The sequence below is a fragment of the Siniperca chuatsi genome, linkage group LG12 (genome assembly GCF_020085105.1).
Source record: "Siniperca chuatsi isolate FFG_IHB_CAS linkage group LG12, ASM2008510v1, whole genome shotgun sequence".
NCBI classification, from domain to species: Eukaryota; Metazoa; Chordata; class Actinopteri; order Centrarchiformes; family Sinipercidae; genus Siniperca; species Siniperca chuatsi.
In genome coordinates this window covers 14,700,604-14,724,535 of record NC_058053.1, presented here as the reverse complement: position 1 = coordinate 14,724,535, position 23,932 = coordinate 14,700,604, and the positions used below count along the sequence as shown (strand labels likewise).

Genomic DNA, 23,932 nt, shown 5'->3' with positions numbered 1-23,932 from the left:
GAGAGTTTTGAGCTTGACTAAACCTCAAAAGGCAGCGTTAATGGTGTGAGGACAAGTCCTTGGTTATAGTACTTAATGTGAGTGGGTCACGATGTAAATGAATGTTACAATATTATTTTTGAAAGGCATTAATATAAAGCAGTAACAGGAAGCCAGAGCACTAATGGTTAAAGTGGTAACTACAACAATCACAAATCGGTGATTTATTTATTTATTTACTGTGTTCTATTGTATGAATATTGTTCCTCTTCTGAAGCCAATAATTAGAAAATGTATATATTTCTAAATATTCAAGGACTAAGATGATAGTACGTAGTTGCAAATATTTATTGTAAAATGTAGGTAGGTTCTGCAAATATTTGAAAAACTCACATATCAGAATACAAAGGAATTAAGAGTATAGAAAATCTGTCATGATTATTTGTACAGTGTATGTCATAAAGCGTATTCTCATGTTATAAAGTAGCTCACCATTATTTACATGTGCTTACAACAATACATATTAGAGAAAACAACAAAAACAAGCTCAAAATGCCAACAACATGAAATTCTTCAAGGTGCAAGAGAGAAAGTTAGATTTCTTTTTGACTTTCTCTGACCAGTGTAAACTGGGTGTACATACATTCATCACTGGAGACAGTATCAGCTCTGAGTCAAGTTATTTTGATATCAGTTAGCCTCATCATCTAATTTGTTACTCCTCCTCCTGACATCCCCACAGGCCTCAGCATCAGTTCCATCAGATAGCTGAGACAGGGCCGGACCAACTTTGGTGCTGTCCTCACCTCCCCCATTGGTATGCAGAGTATGCAAGATCTGGTCACTGGGCCGTTTCCAAGACCTTCGAGTGGCAATCCAGAGGATAAGAGCTCCAAAAACCACCAGGAGGACTCCCAGAAAGTTCACAAAGACTGCCTCCGGCGGAGAGTCCTTATACTTGGGGTTGCTCCTTAGTTTTTAAGTACAAAAAATAAAGTTATACCCACTGTAAGGCAGCACATTAACATTGTACACCTGGTTTGTAGATTTTAATAAACTATTACAAGCCTTTATTTCTTTTCTTTTTTTTTTATACTTACAGGCCAAAAATGAGTTTCTCGGTGATACCCATGAGTGCCACAGTTATAACACTGGTAAAGAGTAAAAGACCACCGTAGACATGGAGGGGCATAAACGCTGCTCTCCAGGATGCGGGTGCAACTGGTATTAAATACATGCCAACTCCAAGAACAAGCTGGTCATTGAAAGAGAAAGAAACATCCACTCGTCAGATATTAATCAAGACTGTTGTTCACGATGACTTAGCGTTTTAGAAAAGACCAGAAGAGTAAGAGCTTATTGTTTTTGTTGTGCTTAAAGACAATCTCAACATCACATGTGTAAGACATACTGTCCTTCTCTATATGTAATGTGTTGAACCAGTCCATAGCTCCATAAAAGACGGATTAGTAAAGGTGGTGAAGGGACAGTGATTTGAACATGCAACAGTAAATCGTAGAAAAGGTTTCAGTCGTAGTCATCTGGACACTGTTTTCAGAATCAAGACGTTTCGGCTCCCATCCGGAAGTCATTCTCAATTGTGGAAATGGTCTGAGAACTCAGAAAGGTATACTACTCTGTGTTGCTTAGGCCCTGCCCTCAGGGAGGAGTCTTCCTGAGTATCTGTTGTTTACCCTGCCTAGTTTCACCTGAAACTGACTGAAACTGGTCAGTTTCTATATAGTTTATTACTATTAGCAATATCAGTAGTGCACCACAAAACCACAAGCCTCGCTTTATTATCCAAATCATTTGAAATAAATACAGTTTATTTACCTGTAGACAGTACAGTATCACAGCTATCAGGCCCAGCCAGCTGTGCAGACTGTACATGTTGGGAATTTTGGCAGCATTGTGGAAGTCAAAAACTGCCACCATAGATATAACAGCAAAGATGAAGGCTAGTAAATTCAAGCCTGCGTGGATGAACTTCATCATTTGTTTGCTGCACTGCCAGGTCCAGGGGAGTCTGTAGACAATGATGGCTGCAAGAGAGGATCATTCAGTGTCATTTAACCAATTCTTGATGTAACTATGAATTTTGACAATGTTAAACACAGACTTTCTCTAAAAAGCAGGCTTATCTGCCAGGTTTTCATGTATGACAGGCACATATTAAAGTTTGATATGAAAGGTGTAGCTGATGGTAACCACTTTAAGAAATATTGCCATTATATACATTTTTTTTAAGTCGTTAAGACCTTTTAAGTCGTAAAACCACGTGAAGTCATGCCATGTGTTAAAGTTCATGCTTCCTTGAGAGTATTTTGCTAATGTAGATGTTAAGCCGTATTATCAGACTAAACTCATAATTTACTCACTTTACATTTGTGGTTACAATTTTTAATAACAGTTTCAGAAGAAGTTTAGTTAGTTGACTACGCTTTTATAACTACGCACACTCATCAGTGGTATCCTCCCCCTTTAGATCCTTGTAAAAGTGGACCTTGTGTAACTTGGCTGTGAGCAATAATTTCCTTTAGTTGTTTACATTTCTTCAAAACAACGCCCAAATCCCGTTTTCCCACCATATTTCTTAAAAAGAAAAACATCTCCTCTCACCCATTCCCTGCAAGAAAATAAACCCAGTGACTATTAACACCGGATGCCAGTTGAACTCGGCCAGTCCTCCATCCCAGGCTAAACCTTCTTTATAGTGGAGAACCCATCTTAGCACGAAGATTATGGACACAAACCCGACGACGATAGCAGCAGACAGAGCGACCAGGAACTGTTTCAGATTCTCCATCGTGTTAAAGTAGCAGCAAGAGACGCAGCGACTTGTCTGCAGCAGCTGATCTCACAAAGGCAACAATTTCAAGTGGTGGCTGGTGAAGACGGACCAGCGTCACATGATCCGGAGCTATGCTAATGTTTGGAGGAAAGACGTTTTGTAAGTTTTCGTGGTTACAAAAGAGTCTGGGAACAAACAAAAGAAGAAAAAAAAATGTTTTCGGTTCCGCGCTCCGTCACCCGCTGACACGTGTATATTTCTCTGTAAGGTCTTTCACAGTTTGAGCCTCAGGTGTGCAGTAGGTGAATCAGGCAGTCACCTCAGATGTGACCAATATTAAAGTGTCTCTAACAGACACCAAATGCAACAATGTATTTTTTTCTTTTTTCTTTTGGCGCGTTGAGCACCACAAGCCGATTGCCATATTATAAAGGCAGACATCTCTAAGGCTGATAGCTCCAAAACTGGCAACTCACACCAAAACAATCTAGATGGATAACTGTCCCTTTAATATTAGAAAACTTTTTAACTCCGCCCAGCTGATGAGACGCTGGGATACTAATCAAGTGCTATCTGGCTGTGAGTCGCAGACAGTTTGTGACTAGAGATGTGACGTTCCTGATACACTGTTCACATAAAGGGGGTGGATTTAGGGCTGGCAGTGAAATTTGGGCACAATGATAAAAGAACGGCTCTCACCAAGTACGATACGGTTTCTTTCATTCGTTGAAAAGAATCGGATCGTTTGCAAAAGTAACATCACTACAACATGGAAGGAAATATTAAAGCAGGAGAACCAAAGTCTATCAGGGTGCCCAAACTTCACACAAACCCCTGAAAACTTGTTTTCAGATCTCAGGTATTTCTTTGTAAGATTAAAGTCTCCCTCCACACAAAAATGTGTTTTCTTATTGTAACTTGGATGTTTGAATGATGTATGCGCAGAGTTTGACACTAGAAGGCTGTTTTCACATTCATGAGGGGGAAAGTTTCTCAGAGCTCACCTTAACTCTGAGTTTAATACGTGTACATCCGAGCAGGATTTTGTGACATCACAAAGCTAATCGTAGTCCAGTATGTAATTTACATAAACTTGATGTGGAAACGTGAAACCTCCAGTGGACAAACACAGAGAACAGGTTTTTCAGTGAAGCAGGACACTTCTGTGTCCAGCTGTTAAACTTTTTAAATGAAAATATTTGCACATTCATGTCTTAAAACGTGTCTGAAGAGGATCTTTAAATGTTCATACAACTAAACTTGCAACATTTTAAGTGCATGAATAATCTTAGCTGTACATGTTCTTGCAATAATGATCTTCATGACTGACACACTGATGCTTTTGAGTAATACTTGTTTATACTATTATTGTGACTATGTTCTCGACTATTTTCTTTTACTATTTGATATCTTAGTTTCTTTTGTCACTGCTTTTTGCAGTTTGTTACTTTATGTTTGTTGGTTGTCATTTTTCCACACACTTATAAGAGAGGACTCCTGTCACTCAATGTGTTTTTTCTGAGTGTAAATGAAGGTTATATATAAATTTGGGGGGATCCTTATGTATTATTTATTTGTAGGTAAATCAAAAACTTCACCAATTTTGCAACATGCAAGCAGCAATTTGCAACAGAAAATAATTTCCTCTCCTTTTCATTAATCAAAACAAACAACTGTGACCCATGCATGAGGGTGCAAAAGCCCTGTAAGACAAATTTAGCTGGAATTTGCAAGCATGGAAAAGGATGAGTTAAAGTATGCTAGGCTAGGTTATGCAATGTAAAATACCATAGGCTTAAGCTAATAATGATGACTAGCAAAAAACAATTGTTTTGTCGATGAACCTTGACAGTAATTACCCCCCTCGCAGCATATATTTTTAATATTTGTTGCATTTGTGAAATATTGCTGTTACTGTCAGAACTGGAACAAGACAAGGCTGCACGTGTGTTAGTGTGTTTACTCGTGTGTGCACACAGGCATCTGTTTTAGAGATAATGGCAAAGCAAATTAAGTTGCTTGACTGTGGGTTGAAAAGTTCAACTAACCCGTCAACATCACAGACGAATGCTGGTATTTTATATACCAGGAATTGAGGTTGGACACTGATGACACTTAAGATTCAAATTCTGTGAAGTATCAGATTAAACACAAACTACAAATAATTTTGTTCGGTTACTGTTATAAAGCTTTTAAACATTTTTTATGTCAGAATTTAATTATTAAGCTGACAAAGTGCATAGTATCTTAATTACTGAAAATATAAGGTGACTAAAAAACGGCATATGTTCAGTTTCGGCAACCAAAAGCTGATGCCTGGTTGCCAGCCTGGCAACCACTTTTAAAAGTTGGTGTTGAGCTCTGATAAATTACTTGATTATCAAGTGTAATTCACACAAAAGAAATAATGACACAATGATCCAGATGTGAAAAACATCATTATGAGTTTAACAGAAAAGTTGTTGGAAACATATTTACATCATCTTAAAAAAGTAGCCATGATGTGCTTTCCAGGAACTTGATTCACTTATTTTCTGGAAGCCTTGAGTTTGTAAACATGGCAGCAGAAGTTGGTGTTCTTTTGTTCAATAAGAACAATTGTGTCTTTGTCAAAGAACAACTCATGTCGATAAGTCTGAAACAAAAAGATAAGAACACACATGAATCCACATACGCAGGCACTTCAGCTTAACGTTGGTATAGTCATGTCAAATCACTCACCTCATCCCAAGGTTCAACCAGATCAACCGTCCGGAGTAACTGCCCGCTCAGATTGTCATGCAGTCGGATGTGAGCTCTTCCTTCTCCCTCCTCACCATTAGTTACCACTACGGCCAAAAGGTCCAGCTCATCCTCATATTCCACCATACGGAAAGTCTGTAAAAGTAAAAGACTCATTGTTGTAAACTCCTCTCCTCACAGAAGCTGCACAGAGTTCTGTGTATACTGTATATAGCGATTCCTATTCCAATCACATACGTGAGCCCTGTATCCTGCTACTTATCTGCATTTTCTTTAAAGAGCAGCTTCACAGCAGCTGAAAAAGTGGTTGAACTTCACCTTGCTACACAAATGTATAAAGTATAGTTGGGGTGTGGTCAGTGCTCCGATATCAGTGTTGGAAATGGTTACAGGTGCAGCCAACAATGATGTGGCCAGAAGAAGGAGACAGTTCTTTGAAACGAGTTAGCACAATAACATTTATAGAAGAAATCGAGCTGAAATCCTGAGCTTTGTGTACTTAGAATAAAATGCATATTTGCAAGCACTCCTTCAGCAGTCTGAAGAAATAAGTGCTGATGTTGGAAACCCAACAATGATGTTTTCATTTTGAATTTGTGTTATTCAACTGTAACTGTGGTTGTCTGTATCTCAGGTGGTGTATTAGTCACCACTGGTCTGATTTTGGCCAAAGGGAGAATGCCATTAGAAACTTGTTCTCATGTGTAAAAATACACAGAGTGGCCTGAGGACTTGAGAATGATGGAGATGCTGTACCGATGCCATTTTCAGTTGGAAGATGATGTACACCCAGTGGCTCTGAAAGCTATTTATGAGCTCCAAAGAAGGCACAGTGTTACAAAAACATTGGCTAATGGACTAAAATCTGCCTCTGCTTAGCCTTGCCTTCTATCAAGTTGTAATATTTGATACATCCGGTGTTGTGTTGCTGTGATAGCTCAGGCTTACAGATTTTGGAGGAATTATGTATTTTAAAAGGATAAGGCTGACAATATTGTATGTTTGTTATTGTAAACAAATCCCATAAAAAGACCAAAACCAACAATGTGTTAGTCCAACTTCCCCAACATACACCTCAGCCCCAAGCCCATTGGTTTCTAATGAAGATGTAAATTTTTAAAAGACAGGTCACTCATAAGCAGCTTCATTTACTTCCCTAAAGCTGCTAGGCACTGTGGTTTTTAGCAAATGTTACTGAAACAGCAGGAAATAGCGCATTCGTTGGGGACTATTTTCAGCTGCAAATTTGCTGAGCTAGTAAATAGTTATGGGGCGGCACGACTCAAACATGTCAGCCAGTGCAACAGTGATTTGTTTAATTGATGTGTTTTGGTCAACAATGGAGGTCTATTGGACAGAGAAATAGGATATATCAGGCATTGGCTACACAGACACACAGACACAGAAAAAAATAGGATCTGTGGTAGTTTCTGCATTGTCATGGTTAACTGACCTGGCCTTCTACCTACTCTGCCAAGCATGTGAGGAGATTCAGACTGTCTAGACAGAAAGATTATTAGACCTATTTCTTGAAATATTCTATGCTGGACTGGATTTTGTTGTTTAGGGAAGAAGACATGATAGTTAAGAAGAGCCATACACACCCCTCTTTGTGACCTTGTTTTCTTGGGTATAACTAGACTGTTGGAAAGATTGTTTGTCAAGCCAACTCCATGCCACCACTGTTGTGTGGGGTCTGTTTCTGGGTAGCGGTAATTTTTAATCAAAATGCATTAAAAACAAGACAACTGAGCCTGATCAGCAGTGTTCATAAAGTGCGCATGCGCCAACGTGCATGCTGCATGTTGCCGTAGCTCTGTCTCTTATGAGTCTGTGGTGGCCAGTGCTATCCTGTATGCTGTTGCATGCTGGGGCAGCAGGTTGAAGGTAGCGGACGCTAACAGACTCAACAGACTGATCCGTAAGGCCAGTGACATTGTGGAGGTGGAGCTGGACTCTCTGGCGGTGGTGTCAGAGAGGAGGATGCTGGCCAAACTACATGCCATCTTGGACAGTGTCTCTCACCCACTCCATGACGTGCTGGTCAAACAAAGAAGTACCTTCAGCAAGACTCATCCCCCCAAAAAGCACCACAGAGCGCCACAGGAAGTCATTCCTGCCTGTGGCCATCAAACTCTTTAACTCCTCCCTCTAAGTGTCAGTCTGTATGACCCTAAGTCATTAAACTGGACATTGATCATTACATCTCTGCAATACTTGACATAATTGTGCAATATTCTGTGTAATACTTCTGTGCAATATTTAAAATTCCCTATTTATTGATATTGATATTACTCATACCTCTATTACTGCTGTGCAACATCCTCCGTCTCATTATAATCTTAATAAGCTACATTTAACTTGACAGTTCATGCACTATTACCTTATACTGTAGTATTATCATCAACCGGTAAACCCACTTTGTACTTCACACTTATTTTATTTTATTTTATTTTATACTTATATTCACTTGGTACTTGATTTATTTTCTGACCTGTATTTGCTTAGTACTTCTATTCCTGTGTGCACTGACGTAAAGGTGAGCTGCTGTAACAAAAGTACAAGTACAACAAGAGTTTCCCCTCGGGGATCAATAAAGTATTTCTGATTCTGATTTATTTTATTCATCAGGATCAATTTATTGTTGGTTTTGGTCTTTTCATGACATTTGTTGACAAAAGAATAGTATAGAATATGAAGAAACTTAACCTTAAATAAGTGCGACTGGGTTTGCTTCCTGGCTTCTAAAGAGAGTATACGTATATATATATATATATATATATATATATATATATATATATATATATATATATATATATATATATATATATATATACATTTATGTTTAACTATATCATTTATTTGCACCCTACTGTGTGTCCCACTGTGTGCTTGCTCATGGTGGGATTTATTGGGTAAATAATATTATAAAGAGTACGGTCTAGACCTGCTCTATAGGAAAAGTGCAATGAGATAACTTCTGTTATGAATTGGCGCTATATAAATAAAATTGAACTGAATTTGTATGTCGTTTGTTTTTTGTTTTGTTTTTTTAAACCAGCACAATAAGTCTTTTCTTTGCCAAGATAGTGGATCAATGTTTAAAGCGTAATCACTTTGGTACCTCTTGATCTGGGTCATCATCCAGCTGATGAAATCTTCTCTTCACTGTGCGGCCCGATGAGGTGACAGTGACTTGTGAGGTAGGCTGCAGTAGATGGAAAACAGACAATACATTTTAACAGCACCGAGACTGAGTAGACTGAATTGTCGTGGGATGTCCCACCAATTTCATATTGAACATACACGATGGCTGATTCATGTTCAAGGTAAAATAAGTCTGTAGTGAGTACAGCACATCATAGGCCTATTAGATAAATAGGCATGACACTTACATTGTTGTTTCGATGAGTTGTCATAGAGAAATCCTCAACTACCTTTGATGGCAAACCACTGTTCAGTTCACCAAGGATTCTTCGGACACTTGCGAGAAAACAAAAAACATTTCTTGTGGAACATGTCCAGTATAATAAGATAATAAAAGGAAAGAATGCATCCTGCTGTCTGTATGTACCAAAGAGTGATATTGCTGCTTTTAGTGACAGGGACAAAGGAAAACCACTTTATTCAACAGGAATGTCTCTGGATCCCTTTGTTTTGGTATATTTGCCTCCACACCACAGACATTTTACCACTGTTTCCTTGCACAGTCTTCATTTTGTTATGTAAAAGTTAACAGTAATACTCACTTTATGGTGGTAGGTCCAACATGAATGATTCTTCCTGAGTCGTCAGGGTGGAAGAAGATCCAATCACTCTCTAAAGAGCAGCAGTCCATGTTTTGTATTCCATTGGTTGCCTAATGTCATAAAAGTATCACATTAACTATGACATGCATTATTAACTGTATAGCAAGCTGCACATAGTACCATGAGCACTTAACTATTTCTAGGTTTCCTCTTGCAGTTCTTGAAAATTTAGCAGGTGAGTTAAAAATTAAAATTTGTTACTTTGAATCTAATTACAAGTTTTTTTTGTGATGTACAATTAGATTTGTGCGCTTCAGAGTCTGCAAAGCATCAATAACGTGTACACACACCATTGTGGAAAAGACAACACTTGGCTTATTAAAGTGATACTCCACCCAAACTTTATTGTTAGAGTACAGCTTTACCACTGTAGACTTGGTTATGTAAAATGCTGCTTCTGGTGCAGCTTTTGAGCTTCAAGCAATGCGATAGTGCTGTTTGCTCTTTTTTCAGGTGGAGTATCAGTTTAATAATTAGGTTTCTGCTAATGATGTGTGCTTTTGCAGTTTTAAGTATCTCAGGCACACCACACTGATAAGAGCAAACAACAGCAGTTTCTTGTGTTTTGGAAACTGTGGCGGATTAAATGTGATTTAATGTTTTTCCACACAATTTATTATGAAGCCTTAGTTGCTGACAATTGTCTCTGGTAAGACATAAATGTGAGCAGTGTCGTCAAACAAACAAAATATGGTATCTAGAATACATCCTGTGTTACACATGCAGCACAAATCTGCACAAAAGTAGTTGGACCATTTTGTGGGGTTTTGAATAGTGATTACAGGTTTGGTTCTGTCCTGCTAGACTGTCACAAACATCTGTGGCCCTTCTTACCCTGACACTTTCAATAGGCTCTGGCCAATTCAGTGGCAGTTAAGTGTATCACACAAGATTGGGGATATTTATCTATTATAGCCAAGCACATGCTACATTTTGTACTCAAAATACCAAATTATTATTGAAATTAGGGCTGTCATGATATCAGATTTCACTACACAATTACCATGGCCAAAAGAATTCACAACAACAACGATATTTTCGCGATATCTATAGAAAATTGGGGGAAAAAAGTTAGCTAGCTAAATTCTAGCTAAAAGCTAGCTAGTAACGTTACATTTTATGGCAGGTGGTAGGCAACCACCTACTATGACAAAGCGAGAACAGAAAGAAACGGAAATGATTTAAGAGGCGCTGGATGATTTACACATATCATTTGTGTATTATTAACAGGATATCAATATCCATCCATCCATCCATTTTCTTCCGCTTATCCGGGGCCGGGTCGCGGGGGCAGCAGTCTAAGCAGGGACTCCCAGACTTCCTTCGCTCCAGACACTTCCTCCAGCTCCTCTGGGGATCCCGAGGCGTTCCCAGGCCAGCCGAGAGACATAGTCCCTCCAGCGTGTCCTGGGTCTTCCCGGGCCGCCTCCCGGTGGGACATGCCCAGAACACCTCCCGAGGAGGCGTCCAGGAGGCATCCGGATCAGATGCCCTAGCCACCTCAGCTGGCTCCTCTCGGCGTGGAGGAGCAGCGGCTCTACTCCGAGCTCCCCGTGTGACTGAGCTCCTCACCCTATCTCTAAGGGAGCGCCCAGCCACTCGGCGGAGGAAGCCCATTTCGGCCGCTTGTATCCGCGATCTTGTCCTTTCGGTCACTACCCAGAGCTCATGACCATAGGTGAGGGCAGGAGCGTAGATTGACCGATAAATCGAGAGCTTTGTCTTTCGACTCAGCTCCTTCTTCACCACAACGGTCCGATACAGCGCCCGCATCACTGCAGACGCCGTACCGATCCGCCTGTCAATCTCACGCTCCATCCGTCCCTCACTCGTGAACAAGACCCCGAGATACTTGAACTCCTCCACTTGAGGCAAGGACTCCCCACCTACCCGAAGAGAGCAAACCACCTTTTTCCGGTCAAGAACCATGGCCTCAGATTTGGAAGAGCTGATTCTCATCCCAGCTGCTTCACACTCGGCTGCAAACCGTCCCAGTGCATGCTGCAGGTCCTGGTTTGAAGAAGCCATCAGAACGACATCATCTGCAAACAGCAGAGATGAGATCCTGTGGTTCCCAAACCGGACTCCCTCCGACCCCTGACTGCGCCTAGAAATTCTGTCCATATAAATTATGAACAGAACCAGTGACAAAGGGCAGCCCTGGCGGAGTCCAACATGCACCGGGAACAGGTCTGACTTACTGCCGGCAATGCGAACACAGCTCCTGCTCCGGTTATACAGGGACCGGACAGCCCTTAGCAGAGGGCCCCGGACCCCATACTCCCAGAGCACTCCCCACAAAGCGCCCCGGGGCACACGGTCGAATGCCTTCTCCAGATCCACAAAGCACATGTGGACTGGTTGGGCAAACTCCATGAACCCTCGAGCACCCGATGGAGAGTATAGAGCTGGTCCAGTGTTCCACGACCGGGACGAAAACCACTCTGCTCCTCCTGAATCCGAGGTTCGACTATCGGACGAATTCTCCTCTCCAGTACCCTGGAGTAGACCTTACCGGGGAGGCTGAGAAGTGTGATCCCTCTGTGATTGGAACACACCCTCCGGTCCCCTTCTTATACAGAGGGACCACCACCCCGGTCTGCCAGTCCAGAGGCACTGTCCCAGACCGCCACGCGATGTTGCAGAGACGTGTCAGCCAAGACAGTCCCACAACATCCAGAGACTTAAGATACTCAGGGCGGATCTCATCCACCCCTGAAGCCTTGCCACCAAGGAGCTTGCCAACAACCTCAGTGACTTCGGCCAGGGTGATGGATGAGTCCGCCTCCGGTCCCCAGCCTCCGCTTCCTCTTCGGAAGACGTGACAGCGGGATTGAGGAGATCCTCAAAGTATTCCTTCCACCGTCCGACAACATCCCCAGTCGAGGTCAACAGCCCTCCACCCGCACCGTACGGGTGTTGGTGGCTACTGCTTCCCCCTCCTGAGCCGTCGGACGGTTTGCCAGAATTTCTTTGAGGCCGACCGATAGTCCTCCTCCATGGCCTCTCGAACCTCTCCCAATCCTGAGTTTTTGCCTCTGTGACCGCACGGGCTGCAGCACGCTTAGCCTGCCGGTACCTGTCAGCTGCCTTGGGAGTCCCACGAGCCAACAAGGCCCGATAGGACTCCTTCAGCCTGACGGCATCCCTTACTTCCGGCGTCCACCACCGGGTTCGGGATTGCCGCGCGACAGGCACCAGAAACCTTGCGACCACAGCTACGAGCCGCCGCATCGACAATGGAGGTGGAAAACATGGTCCACTCGGACTCAATGTCCCCAGCCTCGCCGGGATCTGGGAGAAGCTCTCCCGGAGGTGTGAGTTGTAGACCCTGCTGACAGAGGGCTCCGCCAGACGCTCCCAGCAGACCCTCACGATACGCTTGGGCCTGCCAAGTCTGTCCGGCTTCCTCCCCTGCCAGCGGATCCAACTCACCACCAGGTGGTGATCGGTTGACAGCTCCGCCCCTCTCTTCACCCGAGTGTCCAAGACACGCGGCGCCGAGGTCAGATGATACGACAACAAAGTCGATCATCGACCTCCGCCTAGGTGTCCTGGTGCCACGTGCACTGATGGACACCCTTGTGCTTGAACATGGTGTTAGTTATGGACAAACTGCAACTAGCACAGAAGTCCAACAACTGAACACCGCTTGGGTTCAGATCAGGGGGGTCGTTCCTTCCGATTACCCCTCTCCAGGTGTCACTGTCGTTGCCCACGTGGGCGTTGAAGTCCCCCAGTAGAACAACGGAGTCCCCGGGCGGTGCACTGTCTAGTACCCCTCCCAGGGACCCCAAGAAGGCCTGGTACTCTGCACTGCCGTTCGGCCCATAGGCCGCCACAACAGTGAGAGACCTGTCCCCCACCCGGACGCGGAGGGACGCGACCCTCTCGTTCACCGGGTAAACTCCAACACGTGACGGCTGAGCTGTGGGGCTATGAGCAGGCCCACACCAGCCCGCCGCCTCTCCCCGCAGGCAACGCCAGAGAAATGGAGCGTCCAGCCCCTCTCGAGGAGACGGGTTCCAGAGCCCAGGCTGTGCGTGGAGGCGAGGCCGACTATATCTAGCCGGTAACGCTCAACCTCCCGCACAAGCTCAGGCTCCTTCCCCCCCAGCGAAGTGACATTCCATGTCCCTAGAGCCAGTTTCTGTGTCCGGAGATCTGGTCGCCGAAGCCCCTGCCTTCGACTGCCGCCCAGATCTCTCTGCACCGGCCCCTTACGGATCCTCCTGCGGGTGGTGGGTCCACGGGAGGACGGCCCCGCGTCGCTCCTTCGGGCTGTGCCCGGCCGGGCCCCGTGGGGAAAGGCCCGGCCACCAGGCGCTCGCCGTCGAGCACCCACCCCAGGCCTGGCTCCAGGGTGGGGCCCCGGTAGCGCCAATCCGGGCGACGTAACTGGCCTTGATTGACTATTCATAGGGGGCTTCTGAACTGCTCTTAGTCTGACCCGTCACCCTGGACCTGTTTGCCATGGGTGACCCTACCAGGGGCATAAAGCCCCAGACAACATAGCTCCCAGGGTCATTCGGGTACTCAAACCCCTCCACCACGTTAAGGTGGCGGTTCAAGGAGGAGGGATATCAATATTTAATTTTTAAATATCACAATTAATTGTCAATACCGGTATATTGCGACACCCCTTATTGAAATGTTATAGTGTATGGTTAAAGAGGATTCTTTAAACTTACCATAGTGCTGTCCTTGAGTGAACAGATATGGTGAGTCCCCTTGTGATCTTTTTGCGGTGGTGTGTAGATGTAGTGCCATGGGTAGCCTCCAATCTGGACACCGTTATTAGAGCATGACACCTCGAAAAGCACTGGAGGGCAATCTGTGCAATAAAAGATAATAAATAAAAAACTACCAAGTTTACCTTGTAATGAAGAACATTCCTGCTCACAGTGACCAAGTAGGTCAACAAAAATCTTTAAAAACACAAAGATACCACCGGTCTAGACTTAAAAACGGACTCACCTGTGATCTGGATATTTACTGGGATACCAAATGGAACATCTCCCACTGTTTTGCCTCCAGGAAGTGAACTCTGCTTTCCAAGCGTTAACTTCTCTGTCAAGTACTGAAAACAAAGAAAGTATTCATTAGTCACGCAGCCAGACGGATAATGAAGCACCGAATACATAAATATTAACAGGTACATCATTTTCAACAAATTTATTTCTGATGCAATGTTCAAAAATCTGATTAAATAAAATATTCAGCTTACTAAACATTGTGCAGGAAACTCTTTAATGATAAAAAAATAAAAATACAAACACACCCTTTGGACAATGTGCTCAAAGCTGTACAGCTTCACTGACTTGTTGCTGTAAGACACCGCAAGGACACCTTGAGACAGAACAACATCGGTAACACCATTTCCAAATACCTGAAAGAATAAGATTTACATTTTAATAATAACATATCACTCCCACAGGAACATTTGAAAAAACTACAAACAAATCTACATACCTTTTTGTTGATCTCCAAAATGCCCACAATTTGCAAGGGGAAAACATGAAAGATGGCCAGGTGCATCACTGTATTCTGAGTGATACCTGCCTGTGAATTTAAAAAAAGAGGTGTCATCTCTTCTCCACATCAGAGATCCCAGCCTGGGACAAGTTAATAGTTGATTCATTGATTAGTCGATCCACAGAAAATTCATGGGCAACCATTTAGTCATTTATTAAGCAAAAATGCCAAATTTTCACCAGTTCCAGCTTCTCAAATGTGAAGATTCACTGCTATTTCTCATGTTGATTCTTGTAAATTGAATATCTTTGGGTTTAGGACTGTTGGTTGGACAAAACAAGTGATAAGAAGATGCCAACTTGAGCTCTGAGAAATTGTAATGGGGATTTTTCACTATTTTACACCTTGTAGACTAAACAATTAATCGATTTATCTAAAGAGTAGTCAACAGATTGATTGATAATGGAGATCATTAGGTGCAGCCCCTGACTAGTGATACCTAAATTCTTTGACTGACTCATTAAAAGATTTTATATTTATTTTCCTTCATTTATACAATACAACTATCAAAATTCATGAACTGAAATTCCATGTACAGCAAGATCCTAGGCTTTATTACCATTTATAAAGTGTCCTGTCACTCTTAAATAAGGCACAAATCTTATGAAAATCAATACATTGACCTTACCTGTCGTGCTAAAGATGTTCCTTTGTTTTGGACAGATTTAACATAAAGTGTCTCTTGAGAAACATCCCAGCCAAGATACCTACCAAAAAACAACAACAGAGTAAGGTGAAAATTTTTTTAAATTATCTAAAACTAAAAAATAAATATATTAATCTCCACTCAAAGAACAGAAATCTCAGGACTTTGACGATACCTGAATTTATGGTTTGAAGAGAGGTAAACTCTCTGCAGCTCCTCTCCCGTTTCAGCTGAAAGGCGATACAGCCAGTTATTGGCTGTCAAAGCCAAGAGGCTGGGTTTATGATCAGAGGGGGAGGCTAATGTTTTGTCCTGTCAACGAGACAAATGAAACGACAATCTGAACCTGGGTTGTTAAAATCTGGTCATTGCAAGTTCAGCGTTAATCCAAAAAAAGATGTTTAATGTTTAATTTCTCTTACAACTGGGCACTGACACAGCAAGGCATCTTCAAATTTCTCCAATTTAGACCTCTTCGGCAGTTTGTATAGAACCTGAGGCTCTGAGTGAACACTGAAACCAGAAGATTTAATCACTCACTGTGTGTCAGAGTATAAACCTTTTATTCTGTTGTCAGTATCCTTCACATCTTTACACCTGAATGCCATGTACATTTTCTCTGCAAACGTCATGACATACACTCATGTTTTCACATTGCTCTCATCACACAGCACTAATTTTAATTTGGTAGATGCGATTACTAAACTAGATAAAATTTTATCTGGCTATGAGTGACAAGGCCTACCACCAAATTTGTGAAAGAAGGCAATCTTTCAGGATTGACTTGCAAGATTTAGATTAAATCATGGTGTGGCATTATTGTTGTCTTTTAGTAAGTAAATGATCTGCTTCTCACAGCTGTCCTGCAGTGATTCTCAGATTTTGATTTCTTCAGAGATGCATAAAAACTGTGTGCATTACTTTATTTAGCCTATGATTATGTGACTTTTGCACACCAATATTAAATATGTTGCGAATAATCTGTGGGTCTAAGGTATTATTTTGTATTGTATGTGTACTGAAGACTGAACATAATTCAAGTTTATTATTCATACTCACCAGCTGTAGCAGTTCTGGTAATTTTCAAAGTAGATTTTACCATTCTCATACATTATTGTGGATTTTGAGGTCTTGCTCCATACTTTAATGAAATCCCTGCTGTCCTACAATATAACAATAATACAGAAAGATAGTATATTAGTAGAACATTCATTGAAACCAGTTAGGTACAGTGAATATCTAAACGCATCGTTGTTTCTATTACCTGGAGGAGAATACCTCTAAGGACCTTCATATTGTGTCTGATCAGAGTCCCACCATCTCTTATACCTCTACTCCTCCGGTTCAACAGCTCAATGGCGTTTACGGTTCTTTTTCTCCGGTACAGCGCCATCAGCAGGTGGCACTTGTTCCTACAAGAGGACTGTCTGGTAGCATCACAAGAGACAACCACCTGAGCTGACCCCAAGAAGACCACAGCCGAAGCCAGGTAAGAGCGATTAGAACCCCTCACTGACCTCCATCTCTTCGAGACCACTCAACCTCCTCTCTGGAGCTAACAAGAAAAGTTAACAGCTAGCATAACTAAAGTGAGCGCTGTTGAACTGGAGTACCTCGATGTCTCGTTTACTTCGTTCAAAAGTCGTGCCTAGCTAGTTCGTTATATACGCAGCGTTAGTTGAACTGGGTAGTTGTCCAGAGGTGAGAAACAAAGAAGTGATATCAGCAGTTAAAGGTTAATGGACAACAACACTTAACACTTATGACCGGTGTGGTATTAGTTAGCTGTCAATGCTAGCTGCCCTCTCACGCTCCATTTTTGTAGTCTTCTACAGCGTCTTCTTCTACTTGAGGAATTAAGGCGCGCGTATTCCAGCCTGGAACAGTAGCGCCCTCCCGTCGACCGTTGGTACGTCGACCATGGAGAATGGATGTATAAACTCAACTCAACATTTAGTTTCCCCCTTTTTATTTCCCCTTAAGTAGCTTTAAGATTGGAAAAATAATCTTATTTCACACTGTTTGACTGTTTTATATTTATATATTATATATTGGCTTGTTCCAGCCCTCCATTGAAGCTATATGATGTTTATATTTACTGAAATATTAAAACCAAGCACTGCATGTTTTTTTTGGCTGCACTCTTCCATATTTCAGGTGAATTGTGCACTATTTTATTCACATTTTCTCAAAATTCAGCCTGACATTTGGTACCTTTGGGATCCCCACTAGAATTTGAAAACAGTTCTGTGGGTTTGAACAAAGTTTGGCTGCACAGCATGAGTTTTTACTAACTTGACACACCAGCGGGTCAGTGGGGTCATGAGGTTAACAGAGTTATCCTTAAAACATCCATGGTCTGGATCAGATTCCTCTCAATGTTCCTTACTATCTCCCCTCAAATAACCTAATACAGTGTCACTCTTTACACTTATTTTGTCTTCCTTCTGCATACCACACTGAAATAAAATATACTATTTAGTGAACAGTGACCACATTTGCCTGTTGGATGCTTCACCATTAATTTCAGTATACCTTCAAAATTTTTATTTTTAGATGCCTTTCATGATATCTTGTTGATTGATTGATTTATGTGTCCTGCCCACCATGGTGCAGAGGCAAGACACAAACGACTAAGTAGCCTAAAATTCAGACTTAGTTCATTTTTTTTTTTTTACTTAATTTCATTTAATTTTAAATGAGTACTACAATTCAGAGGTCTGGCCCAAGATGGTCATGTAACACACAAATTCAGAAAGAAAACATTTCAAAAGATCCAATTCACATACCACTTACAGTCAAAGATACAGGGTACTCTGTCTTGACCTGATATTAATCTTGCCAAAACAAAAACCTCCTTGTTAAAAAGCCTCTTCAATATTTCATCTTTGGACAACCAAAACAAATCAGGATTCTTAAACTGTATTTTTTAAAATAGCCACTCCTTAGGTCGCTGTACATGGGGCAGTGACATACAAAATTATATTTGTACTCAATAACACCAAGATCACAAAAAACACAAAAATGCTGGGTAAGTTCTTAACTGAGCACACAGGGACCTTTTGTAAACAGCTACAGCTCCCATGAGTCTGATTAGCTGTAGGTGCACTGTCAAAGCATTGTAAAATGTATTCAACTCTTCCTGCATTTTTACAGCGTGAATGCATAAACTGAGGAGCTTCTCTGCAGCCAAACTGGCTAAAGTTTTCAGCAGATTGTCCTCAAGACTAAAGAGCACAGGAGGAAGACCTTCGGCTACACTGGGTTCACGGATTTTGACCAATCCTGATGACATCTTTAAGCACAACATGTGGTCAGTGATGTACTGTAGTAAGACTTTAATTTGTCACCCATCTGTACTATCTTTATGGAGGTAGTAGAATTACAATGTAGGTGTGCTTACTTTTACCGACGCTGAACTGAAATTTAGGGTTACAGTTAAGAGCTTTCTGATCAACTTCAAAACACAACACTGGATTAATATGTTCTAGTTTTGAAATTTCTTTTATTTGATACAGTTTGTGAGTTACTATATTTGAACAGCTGTATCAACAGTTGCGTTTGTAATGCTTTATATTTTAGGGATCATGTGCAATGGACAGAAGAGGATGAAGAAAACGCACGTCAGAAGGCAGAAGAAAATTCCTGTGTACAAATTCCTTTAAAGGAACGAGGCAAGAATGCACAGAAATATGTTCCAAGTTAGATTTGATTGGGGTTACGTTTTGTGAAAATATTCTTGAATCTTCTCCACACAGGTAAATTCGACACAGAGGCTTGCCAGTACTGGGACAAGTTTTATGAGATGCACCAGGACAAGTTCTTTAAAGATCGCAGGTGGCTGTTTTTAGAATTCCCAGAACTGCTTCCTTCAGGTGCAAAAAGCCAAGCCACAAACTTGTGTCTAGGTGATCAGCAGGCAGCATACCCACTACCTACTGGATCTACCACAGACACAGAGACCAGACACCAGCAACACAACGGCCCCACACGCCATCACAGAAACACAGACACCTCCAATCATCCGGAGTCCTGTCAAGGAGCAGCACTAGGAAAAAATGAAGCTGCCATTGAGACTACTACTTTCCCTGGCCAGCTTGCATCTTTCAGGATCTTGGAGGTTTTCAAAACTGTTCACATGTATTAGTTTTAATTTAGATTGTTTTAATATAGACTATTGCATGTGGACCATGACATAATTGTGATATAAAAAGTAATAGGCTGTAAGTTGCTATACTAAAAGTGTTAGATAACAGCTCTCACAAATTTGCTTTGCCATGTTTTACGTGGCAGAAATCAGCAAAATATATTTTTCTTCACAGGTTGGATGTGGGGTGGGTAACAGTGTGTTCCCCATCGTTAATTCCATAAAGTGAGTAAACATTTTGAGATCTTTCCATATATTCTATTTAAGTTGACCATTTCAACGTCATTAATGTGGATCATATGTCAATTATCAGTGCAACCTATGTTTACAGAAGCAAAACATTTCAAATACACCCAATATAGGCCAATAAAATACTGTATTATTTACCAATTTATTGTTTATAGTGCAGGAGTTCTATGGACAGGAGTATGGTTTATACCGTAGCATGAAATGTCCTAATAAGAGCTCCATGAAAGGAAAGGTGCTTCATCACACAGTTGTACTGTATTTGTAGTGATTTTTCAGGTTGTTAAATTGACTGTTCTGTTTCACAGAGAAGCAGACGCATTTCTATACTGTTGTGACTTCTCCCCATGTGCCATTCAGCTGGTAAAGGTAAGCATTTCTGATATTGCTTGGTATGAACATGCACAGTATATACTGTATCCAGGTTAATACATTTCTTCAAAGCAATATTGGCTAATATCACTTATATTTAAAAACAACCAAAGCTATATAAAACCCCATTCAAATTAGCAGTGATGTATTTAAAGTACTTACTGTGGTCATCTGGACATGTTGAGGGTATTTACAGTCATATCAGATTATGATTAATTCCCCATGTCATAAACTGCTAAAATAATTAGACAGATTAAATTAACATTTGATGAAGTAATTTAATCAATTCATTGTAAAGCTAATGTCACTCTTTGAGCTTTCCAGAATGATTCAAATTAGATTTTATAGTTCATTGTTCCCTCACACAGTGTGCATACTGCAAGTACCGCAGAAAAACGGAAAGCTCTGCCTAGCAGCTCCAGCTGAATCAATCAATTAATATGTGAAGAAGATGAAAAGAGAATCTGGTAATTTGTAGATTATATTTTTGCACAGGTTTTAAAGTGATTCAAATCTATATTATCTTTTAATTTGGGCGTGGCAAATAACTAATCTTATTTAGTCTTCATCTGTCATTTGTCAGTAGAGTAAGAGCATAAAGCCAGAATGTCCAACGAGGGATCACAATAGATGTGTCTTATTAGGTCTAATGGATTCCAGTCAAAATAACTTAAATTCATCTGTAGGCCTGTGTGAAATCTGGTCTCCAAATATGACACAGGCATAGGAAATCACAACATCATGTGAAGTAACAGCATTAAATAAAAAGACCTCAGAAGGAGCATATACTGTGTCTTTTAAAAAAAGATAAAGTCTCGCACAAGGAAAGTAATTTCAGTAATGCACAAGAGATGACATCATCCTGTGTGCAGTTTGTGCCATCTAATTACAGTCATCTTACCATGTGAGTCAAATATTGATCTGCAAGTAAAGATAACCCAAAATGAACTTGTAAATTGTACGTATTTATTTTATTCTTCATTGAGCTACAATTGACATTGATCAGTTGAAGAGGAAGAGATGGAGTTAGTACATTTAAACTAAAAAATTACTTTGATATAGACAGAGATTTATGATTATTGTAATATTTGTTAAAAAAGATTTGTAACATACATTTTGAAAAAAAATAAATTTATAGCAGCATTCAAAGTGATACTGTACATTTACATTTTAACCCAACTTAAAATAAGTGCAAAATTATTATGTACAAAAATTCCTTATAAGCGACCACTTACAGAAGGAGTACAAAGGTCAAAGTCGCAGTGCCCTTGCATTATTTAAGTGAAAAGGGAAATTAGTTGTTTCAATAGCTGTGAAATTTGGAAATCGTGTTAAATATTATAGATAGTTACAATACAAACACTGAGCAGTTACCCAAATCTATATCTGAGCTACCATTTGTAGGTGTACTTTGTGACTGTAAAACAGTTTTGGATATAGCCTACTTTATTTTCCTCAAATAGGACCATCCAGACTACGATGACTCTGTGTGTCATGCCTTCGTCCATGATATTTGTGAGGAGGTGGCCTCCTTTCCCTTCCCTCCTCAGAGCCTGGATGTTATTCTGGCAGTCTTTGTGCTCTCCTCCATTCATCCTGACCGGTAGGTGAAGGTTACAAGACAAAGGAGAGCCTGATATCATTTCTCACCTGCCAGACCCCCCCCCTATAATACTATACCCCCAACCACCTTCACTTTCCCCAGGCTTTGTCTGGATGTCTGGATTACAAAACCTGAATATATATATATATATATATATATATATATATATATATATATATACAACATATTAGTATAGTGTTTTGCTTGACATTTAAGGTATACAGGAATTTAAGGGATGGCAGCATACATATTTTAATTTTTACAACATTATTGTTCCATTAATTGACATCTTATTGACAGAATTCAAGGAGTTGTGAACCGACTATCTACATACTTGAAACATGGAGGGATATTCCTCTTCCGTGATTATGGGAGACATGACTTCTCACAACTCAGGTTTAAAAAGGGTGAGCCTTCAAATAGCAACACACACCTGAATACAGCCATTTTATCTACTTTACCTCATTTGCTGTATGTTCTGTATACCTTTCTGTGTGTGTGGAGTGTTTTTTGTTGTTTTTTTGACAATTTAATACATTTAATCTTCAGTCGTTTAGTCTAATATTTTAATCTCTTACAATCAGGACGGTGCTTATCAGAGAATTTCTACACACGTGGAGATGGAACCTGTGTGTACTTTTTCACCAAAGGTATTTCTGAACCATGAGATTTTCCACATGGAGTAAACTGTTGCTGACAGGACCTTAGCTACCATTGAGGACACTGGGGGTCATGTCCTTGGGTTTTTTTCTGGGAATTTGGAGGCTTTAGGACCCTGGGGGGAGTTTACATTCTACATGGGTGGGTATTTGGGGGTACTGAGATAGGTTGACACAGTATATTTAAGCTTGACTATTTTTAGGCCAATAAATAAATAAAGGATTAATTATTTTTTCCCACCAGAATTTTACTCCTGACAGTGAGCAAAAGGCTTTAAAATAGCATTTAGACCTTCATGTTGGGAAATAAAATCTACAAATATTATATCTGAACAGTTAACAAAATAAATTTAAAATGTTTTTTTTTTTAATCTAAATATTAAAAACTGTTTGAGACTTTATTTCTTTTTTCAGTGTCTGGTCAAATTTTTCTGGGGAAGTGGGGACTTGGACTCATGAACTCAGTATTTAAAAAAAAATCATGGCTACAGCCCTGGTTACTGACTGTGTCATTATATACATCTTTACAGAAGAGGTTCATGATTTATTTTCCAATGCTGGACTCGAAGAAATTCAGAATCTGGAAGACAGACGACTCCAAGTGAACAGAGGAAAGAAAGTTGTAATGCGCCGGGTTTGGATGCAGAGCAAGTACAGGAAATTATATCCACCGTCACCATCTTAACACCCCGCCATGCACAGCCTAATTTGGAGCTATATGCCTTTTTTATACTTTGCTACTTATTTATTCAATCCTGAAAAACTGTTGTTTTTTTTTAACCCAACGATTATATGTACAACAACAAAACTGTATGTGATAAACTTGTCAGACAAAGCTTTTGTGTTATCTGTTTTTTTATACTGTAGATGACTGTAGATGTAGATTGTATAAATATCAATGAGATGAGTGTGTTGACTATATTGAGAGAACTTATTTAGGTCTATGGGGTAAATACCATGAACATGCATTAGACTTTAAAATTTTGACTGATGATTATGATTAGAATAATTAAAAAAATAAATGTTTCCTTGTTTTCAACTTTAAGTTAGGCTATATATTACAGAAGGGAACATACAACTACATGTTTTTGCATGATAAAAATACTCATGACTAGTCAAACTTATGAGATAGTAGGTCAAAAGTTTGACTTTAAATAGAGTATCGCATAATTTTGATTTAAGTCAAAATTGACTTTGATTTTCTTTTCTTGGCTGAAATGGGCTTCCATAACAACAGTTATTTAATTTCTTTAAAAGGAAAGGGTCAGATATTTCTTTCAAGTTTTGAACATCATAATTTCCAGTGATTTTTCTACCAGTCTACAACTTGTACGCAAAATGTGGCTATGCATAGTTCATGTGTGCAATGTGTATTAAAAGTAGTCTATATGTATGGATTT

At 40.6% G+C, this 23,932-nt stretch overlaps 3 protein-coding genes across 5 annotated transcripts; 1 reads left to right on the top strand and 2 right to left on the bottom strand.

Moving 5' to 3' along the window:
* Positions 1 to 313: 313 nt before the first annotated feature.
* On the bottom strand, positions 314 to 3,539 carry LOC122885527 (plasma membrane ascorbate-dependent reductase CYBRD1). Its single transcript, XM_044216746.1, has 4 exons — positions 2,602 to 3,539; positions 1,816 to 2,024; positions 1,080 to 1,234; positions 314 to 949 (listed from the first exon to the last, which is right to left on the bottom strand). Exons 1-4 carry the CDS (start codon positions 2,786 to 2,788, stop codon positions 670 to 672), a joined length of 831 nt encoding a protein of 276 aa, XP_044072681.1. The 5' UTR covers positions 2,789 to 3,539; the 3' UTR covers positions 314 to 669.
* Positions 3,540 to 5,200: 1,661 nt separating this feature from the next.
* Positions 5,201 to 16,905, bottom strand: dcaf17 (ddb1 and cul4 associated factor 17). The gene is made up of 14 exons (XM_044216736.1): positions 16,770 to 16,905; positions 16,565 to 16,668; positions 15,928 to 16,018; positions 15,681 to 15,817; positions 15,488 to 15,566; positions 14,797 to 14,886; positions 14,606 to 14,713; positions 14,302 to 14,404; positions 14,016 to 14,158; positions 9,265 to 9,374; positions 8,911 to 8,998; positions 8,640 to 8,723; positions 5,495 to 5,650; positions 5,201 to 5,408 (listed from the first exon to the last, which is right to left on the bottom strand). Exons 1-14 carry the CDS (start codon positions 16,896 to 16,898, stop codon positions 5,301 to 5,303), a joined length of 1,530 nt encoding a protein of 509 aa, XP_044072671.1. The 5' UTR covers positions 16,899 to 16,905; the 3' UTR covers positions 5,201 to 5,300.
* Positions 16,856 to 23,687, top strand: mettl8 (methyltransferase 8, methylcytidine). Of its 3 annotated transcripts, none has more exons than XM_044216742.1 (10): positions 16,856 to 16,994; positions 18,662 to 18,818; positions 19,088 to 19,179; positions 19,264 to 19,625; positions 19,828 to 19,839; positions 20,259 to 20,267; positions 21,734 to 21,873; positions 22,174 to 22,280; positions 22,458 to 22,523; positions 22,947 to 23,687. In XM_044216742.1, exons 2-10 carry the CDS (start codon positions 18,667 to 18,669, stop codon positions 23,135 to 23,137), a joined length of 1,131 nt encoding a protein of 376 aa, XP_044072677.1. In that variant the 5' UTR covers positions 16,856 to 16,994; positions 18,662 to 18,666; the 3' UTR covers positions 23,138 to 23,687. The 3 variants fall into 3 exon arrangements, with proteins under 3 accessions (XP_044072677.1, XP_044072675.1, XP_044072674.1); XM_044216740.1 differs by having other exon boundaries at positions 19,828 to 19,877; positions 20,207 to 20,267; positions 23,063 to 23,687; XM_044216739.1 differs by having other exon boundaries at positions 19,828 to 19,877; positions 20,207 to 20,267.
* The last annotated feature ends 245 nt before the right edge of the window (positions 23,688 to 23,932 follow it).